Here is a 7,389-nt window from a genome sequence, read left to right as displayed (position 1 = left end):
ACAGTTGTACAGAACTACACTGTCCCAAAATATACTTCCTGATACATGAACATGAAATCCAACCTAGTTTTAAACTACTGAAAACACAAACTGACTGAATTACACCAGTAATTAGTACAAATACATAGTCGGAAGCTACTGCTGTGATTGGTGACCATTTAAAGTAGAATACAGCTGCACGTCTGAACTAACCAGCTCTGCAGAACAGCATCAGCATTTGGAGTTGAAAGATGTGAAGGAAAAATTGTTTTGAATGCACTGACCACTAAGGACTTAGATAAAGACAACTTTTAAGAATTGGTGTCTAAAGTACATAATATTTTATGTCTCTTGTGTGCTGTAATAACAATGCTCTGCAGCCCATGTCATTGCTCTATTTGGGAGTAAATACCATGTTACAGATTTGAGCCAAAATACTTTTCCTAAGGTGTTCTTAGGAATTTACATGAAATTACATGAAATAATGTGAGCATGAACAGGGTGCTGCATCTCCCACAATTATGGAAGACTTCGTACACTCAATAAAGATTTTCCTTCTGGCTTTATAACATTGACTGGGAAAACTTAGACCTGCTTAGCCTAAGGATGTATCCTTCCTTTCTTTGGGAAAATAACATGTAAGGGAGGAAGTGACCTCTGCCCCAGACCTGGCAGGCTGGGATGCATCAGTCATGAGCCAATTTAATTCCAGACTGAGTAAGCCTGTGGTTAACTCAGGTTCAGGTTAACTTGAACAGCACTGATCTTGTTCACAGCTGATCACCTGCTAATCAGGAGCCTATTTCCAGAAGCCTGTGTCCAGAGGCTCTTCAGTTAAGCAGTTATAAGGTGGTGTGTAATGCTTGGGAAGGGCACACCTTTTCCATGTGTGGCTGCACAGTCCAACCAGGCAAGAGCCTCAGGCTTCCTTTGGGAGTGACCCAAGCCCCCAGTAACTGCAGGTGGGGGTCTCTAAAAATCAGGAAGTTTCTTCCAAGCAGGAGTTAAAATACTGACTCTTGAAAACAGGCTTTGAACCATGTGAGGTCTGCTGGGATGCAGACTTCTTCATCTCCTGTTCTCATAAAGGATGAAGTACAGTCATGCTTCAAGTGACACCCAGAACAAAAGCTGATGCAGGGATAGTGCAGTTTACAGTGAGGATTAAGGTCGGGAGTGACAAAATGCAGGGCATCAGCTGACGTGGGGCTGTGAAGGGACTGCCAGGTGGGGCTAAGACCATCTTTACAGTTTGGTGAAGTACCAAGAAAATGTGGTGAGTGCACAGCTCAGCACAACTTGTCCGAAGTAGCAGTTACCAACTGCCATGGATTTCCTCAGCTGCACACCTCCTGCCTTGAGTCAAGTGTTCACAGCACAAGCACTCCTCTGTTGCAACTTTTAGAGTATCAGCCCATGCTGTCACATGCCTTTTCACTCCTGTCATTAGAGATCTGCCTCGTTTGGCAGCACAAGCACTCCTCTGTTGCAACTTTTAGACTATCAGCCCATGCTGTCACATGCCTTTTCATTCCTGTCATTAGAGATCTGCCTCGTTTGGTTCAGGACTCTCTTATGGACCAATTTGGGAAGTATGTGGTTTGTCACTCTAGCAGTCTCAGAGATACTGATAATAAATACACTTAGTTATGCAGTCAATGGCTGAAACAACTCCAGCAAAGATAATCTGATCCAATACATTACTAAGTATGTGGGTTTTAGCCTAACTAGATCTAGTTTACAACAATTTAAATCAAGTTGTGTTATTAATTTATAGATCTAAAAGATGTTAGCTGACTAGGAACAGGAAGCAGGGGCATCCAGTTCAAATGTTTAATTAAATGTCGTCATAATAGATACCACTTGCCATTCAGCAGAGTTTCCCACACTCTGGTAGCAACCAGGTAATCTGCAGCAGTGTTTAGACCAAAGAAAAGTCAGATTTTGTGTTACCATAAAAGGTAACATTAGTTTTTATAAACCTGTAAACATAGGTGATAGATTTGTTTGTTTAACTGAGCACTATATTGTGCATGAGAACTTGTCCTGATGCAGAAGTCCTGCAAAGGTCAAGCACGTGAAAAAAAAGTGGATGAGGGGATCTGTTCCAAAAATAATGCCATACATGGCCAGACTTACCTTAGTGTTTTTCATGGATTGGCCCAGTACAGTTTCCAAGCACCTTCACAAGGACCTAGTCTGAATTAGCATGTCAGAAAGTTCCTTGTGTAGCAATGCTGCTTTTTCCCTCGTAACCTGTAAGAAATAACCCACGCAGTTCATGAACACTGAAGAGGAGCAGTAATGGTGAATCCAACCCCATGAGTGTCAATGGCAGATCTCTGCTGGGAGATCTTATGAACCTAGCTGGCCACAGCATGCTGGGTTTTTAGCCCATCTCCTTTGCGCAGTCAACAGGGGCACCTTGCATTGCCAGGAAGTGGGAGGATCCGTCCTGCAGGTGGTTTCAACACACTTGCCTTGCTGGGAACAACCGATTTTACCCTGTGTGACCCAAAGCATTGTATCACCCATGGTATCCACTGCAGGAGCAGTGCAGGCAGTACATGGAGGACACCAGGGCCATGCCTGGCCCACAGTGACAAGAACATGGGAGCAGGGAGACTCCTGGCTCCATCCAGAGCCCAGAGACACAGCCTAGGTTGGCCCAACAACTGCTGAAGGGGACAGCAGGAGGGATGAGCTCGCGCTGTGTTGGTCTTCCATGATTCAGGTTCTTGAGGTGGGACACTCTCCATTGCAAGGCTCAGAAAGATCCAGGCAACATAAACTGGAGAAAGCTTTCAAACAAGCCTGTCTTTCCTCAGGAGCAGGTTTACTCCATGCAACACAACCAGTTTCTGCTGCTCCTCCTCCACCCAATGCATCCATTCTCAGCCTCTGCATCCAGCTGTGCCAAGCACTGGGCACTTGGAGGTCAGGCTACATTGGCACTTCAAAGGCAAAGCTGTTAAGGGGGACACAAGGTAGAAATGGAGCCTCACAGAGGCAGAGTGAGCCTGGAGCTGCCCACCTGCCTGCCAAAACACACCCCAAGCCTCTGCTCCCTGCCTGCACCAGGTAGATGAAGTCCCCCCAGGTCGCTGCCTGGTCCTGCACCCATCTCCAGAGAGAAAGCAAGGAAGTGCAGTCATCACACCCACCTCCCGCCACCCGGGGCCAGCCTCACAGCTCTGCTTCCATCTCTGCTGCCATTAGAGCCTCCCACACCCCTGGTAAGAGGGTGGTTGCCCCTGTCTGGCCTTGCCCGGCACCCAAACCTCTCAGCCAAGGGCGGTCCCCACGGGCTCCGGCCCAGCCCCACAGGCTGTGGGGAGGGAGGGCAGCCCCATCACACACGGAGCCATTCCTAACCCCCAGCAATGCTCACCACCTGCCTCAGCCACTGACAAAGTGTTTCACATGATCCCATGCGCAGCCGAGCTGCGTCAACAGCAGCCTAAGCCTGAGATTTACGGCCGCTGGGCGAGGGGCCAAGATGGCAGCAGCGTCACAGGCCCAGCCCAGCCTGCCAGCACATGGGTCGATGCACCGGGCCGGGCCCAGATCCGGTGGGGGAACAAGATGTTCAATACTCCCCACAAGAGAATCATCTTTAAGAGGAAAATCAACCCCTGTCCCTGCCGTCCTTGGGGCAGCCAGGCCTGGTGGACAAAAGGCTTGTGCTGGAGGAGCCGCACTCAGCTTGCTTGCCTTTCCTCTGCCTCAGCTTCCTCTCAAAAACAAAGCCTTTAATCCCTCTGTAATGTGCTCCTGTGGCAGGCAAAAGCAGCAGCTGGACCCCCAACCTGATTACCCAGATAAAGCCACTCCCAGAGGAGCTGCCAGGAGGGACAGGATAAACCCCCAGGGAGCCCCAGGCCAGAGGGGCTCCCGGCCTGTGCTCCCAGCAGCACAGCTCAGGAAAAAGGAACTGTCGGCTCTGTCCCACGGGTCCCGTGCACCAGAGCTAAAAAAACCCTGTGAAACACATCCTTGTTTCCTAAGTCCCAAAGGCAGTAATGAGTGTGGGTAGCTACAACCCATTTCATTTGGTGCCAGGCCTGCACCCTAAACCCAGTGCAAAACACTGTAGGTGTAAGGAGTTATGGGTGCCCCAGCTCAGCTCCTTCGCAGCCTGGCACAGCACCATGGTCACCCACCACCACGTGGAGGAAGACATGAATGTACCTCATTGTGCCAACAGCCTGGCCATGCTTTCTCTGTGAAGGAAAGGATTGCCCATGCTCAGCAACCAGCATTTCAGTATTGCCCTTGAAATCCAGGAGAGCTTAGCAGCAGGAGGTAGTAAGAGCCCTTAATTGAATAGCTGGCACTTGTACAGCAGGAGCAGGCTCACCAGTAAGGCTGCCCCATGGCACAGCCCCCTGCCTGCTCCTGACAGCATGCTGCCTACCACTTGTGGCACTGCTCTGCATCCCACAGGGAAACCTTCAGCCCATTTTGTTTCCACAACAGGGAGCAAGGAATTTCAACCCACAGGAGCCCAGGGGCAGTTGAAAAGCACCAGCAGGGGCTCATGGCTCAACAGCATGGCATGAGACCCTCTCCCATCACGAACACACACGCCCATTCACAAGGACCCAAGCATGCCAACACCAGCCACAGCAGGATAGTGTTGCACTCTCATGCTTGGCTGGCCCACTTAGACTTCAGCAATAAAACCAACAACTGCCCTCTGCAACACAAGGACTTGTTTATCTGCCTTGGACAGTGGTTGAGATTGGTTTCAGTGATTCAGATCAACCACTTGGAGCAACCAGAAAGGGCCAAAGGCACAGAGGCAGAGGAAAGACATGCCGATCTGGAAGGCAAAGGACCAGGAGAGCATCCACTCATCACCCCAGCTCCCCAGGTAGCTTCATCGGGGTAGCTCACAGACCCAGGGAGGTGTCTGGGTAAAGGCCAAGCCACACGCATTGCCCAGTCTTGTAGTGTTTTCCCCAAAATTGTGCCAGCAGTATGAAGGAATTTCCCCCTTCCCCCAGAACTTGGGGCTAGGACAAGCTTAACTTCCAAGGGATAAGCCTGGGGATGTGGCTCCCTGTCTGGCAGGCAAGCACCGCCCTGGCACAGGAACTGTCTCTGCTCAGCTACTACATCCCCACCACACATAATTCCTGCAAGGGCAAGACTAGCCAGAAGCTCTGCAGAAAAACAGCAATTACCTGCACTTAGGTTCTCTGGCTGGGTTTCAACACGCCCGAGTTCTAAGCCAGAGTCTGTGACGCTCTGCTCCCCCCAGACAGCAGCCTCCCAGGTGTTCAGTGCTGTGGGGAAGGCTGTGTTTTGCAGAAGCAAAGTTTTGTGAGTTCTGGGTAGCAGACAGGCCAGAGGCAGGACTGGTGGCACTCAGCCAACGCATCATCTCTGGTTAACAGGGTCTCAGGGGAGACCAGCTGCTTGAGTCCTTCCAGCTGCCAGTTCCCATTCCAGCCCAAACCATTGGCCTCCACAAGGGAGGAAACACTACACAGCTTCCTCGGCAGCCTGCACTGTGTTTACCTGCCGGAGGCCACAGGTAGTTAGCAGGCAGCGAGTTGTGCAGGATGGAGGTGGTTCATCTTCCTCCTCTACAGTCAATGCAGAGACCCCCACTCCCCTCATGCTGCAGCTGCTGCAAGAACAAACATGAGATGAGGAAAGTTGGTTTCAAATTTTTATTTCTTTGTACTCTTTAAGCCGGAGTGACTCAAGTAGAAACCATGGTGGTCCCATCAGGGGGAATAGCTCGATAAAGACAGGGCAGGCATTCAACCCTGCCCCACGCCAACCTGTATAAACATCAGCTGCCACTGTTTAGTAACTAGACAGTTTTCAAACAAGTCCATTAACGGTCAGAGACTACATATAACAACATGCCAGTTCACAACAGAAAACAACTTATGTGTACTTCTTGATTTCATCATACAGGACTAAGACAAAAGCACCACCCATTCCTCGGAGTACATTCGACCATGCACCTTTGAAAAACGCCTTGGAGCCCTCATCCCGGGCAATCTTCCGCCAGCAGTCAATAGTGCCGGTGTACATTATGTCAGCTGTGGGAGACAGACAGCATTAGGAATTGGATGCCCACGACCTCCAACATCCAGGTCAGAAATGGCCTGATGTATCTGTCAGCTTCATAACCTCAAGCGCATCCCAATTCTTGACTCTCTCCAGTATTAGCACACCAGAGGACGAGGCAGCCCAGGAGATACCCTGCTGCTGCTGCACTGCCCCTTGGAGACACTGGAGGGACCGGTTAGAGCAGAAGAGAAGGCAGCTACTGGTTGCTTTGACACAAACACTTCCAGACCAAAAAGCTATTGCACAGTCAGTCAGGATGTGCCTGCTATCAAGGATGTCTCTTCTTGGCACAGAGCCACAAGTTTGCAACATCCTTGGGCAAGTTCTGCCATTCCTGCCTACTGACAGATACCTGACTGGAGCACGCCATGGTACAGGCATGCTGCAGAGACTGACCTGCCCAGGCCTCCTGCTTCTACAGCCCCTCTCACACATCTGACAAGAGGTGAGGATATCTACATAGCTCCACCATCAACAGTTGACTGAGGGATACCCGACACTTCCTACACCAGGAGGTAGGAACTCACCTCCTTTACGGCCAGACTGCATCATCATGCGGCGACGAACCGTGTCAAAAGGGTAGGAGACCAAACCAGCAACAGCAGTGACGGTCTGAGCAATCATCCAGCTGACAATGATGTGGGTGTTCTTTGGGTCTGGAAGCATTCCTTTTTTTTGGGTGAGACGGGCAGGTGAGCCACCAGCCCCTGCCCGGACGCACCACAGGCCTGCTGCAGCTCAGCATCTCGCTTCTAGTGCCACCTGGGTCAACCTACCCTTTGCAGTGTCATAGATGCCGAAGTAGGCAGCTCTGTAGATGATGATGCCCTGGACAGAGACATTGAAGCCCAGGTACAGGCCCTTGAGCCCATCCGACCGGAAGATTTTGACCAGGCAGTCACCGAGCCCGCTGAACTCCCGGTCAGCCCCGGCTTTACCCACGTCCGCGGCCAGGCGGGTTCGGGCAAAGTCAAGGGGGTAGACGAAGCAGAGGGAGGTAGCGCCAGCGGCACCCCCGGACGCCAGGTTACCAGCAAAGTACCGCCAGAACTGGGTTCGCTTGTCCACGCCGCCCAAGAAGACCTGCTTGTACTTATCCTTGAAGGCGAAGTTGAGGGCCTGGGTGGGGAAGTAGCGGATCACATTGGCCAGGTTGCCGCGCCAGAACGACAGGACGCCCTGCTCCCGCGGGATGCGCACCACGCAGTCGATGATGCCCTTGTAGTGCTTGTCGGCGGAGATCTGCTTGCTGGCGTGCTGCACCTGCGGGGGGCGAGACCCGGCGGCTCAGCGCGCCCGCCCCGCGCCCGCCCCCTC

At 51.5% G+C, this 7,389-nt stretch overlaps 1 protein-coding gene across 1 annotated transcript; it reads right to left on the bottom strand.

Annotated features, from left to right (window-relative positions):
* Positions 1-5,642: 5,642 nt before the first annotated feature.
* On the bottom strand, positions 5,643-7,359 carry SLC25A5 (solute carrier family 25 (mitochondrial carrier; adenine nucleotide translocator), member 5; the record flags this gene model as incomplete). Its single annotated transcript, XM_009997219.1, has 3 exons — positions 5,643-6,041; positions 6,600-6,740; positions 6,849-7,359. Coding segments are annotated over 3 exons (810 nt in total), but the record flags the coding sequence as incomplete, so codon positions are not given.
* Between the last annotated feature and the right edge of the window lie 30 nt (positions 7,360-7,389).

The sequence above is a fragment of the Chaetura pelagica genome, unplaced genomic scaffold, assembly GCF_000747805.2.
Source record: "Chaetura pelagica isolate M959 unplaced genomic scaffold, ChaPel_1.0 scaffold344, whole genome shotgun sequence".
Taxonomy (NCBI): Eukaryota; Metazoa; Chordata; class Aves; order Apodiformes; family Apodidae; genus Chaetura; species Chaetura pelagica.
The sequence above is the reverse complement of the archived record's forward strand: the minus strand, read 5'-3'. Positions and strand labels throughout refer to the sequence as shown.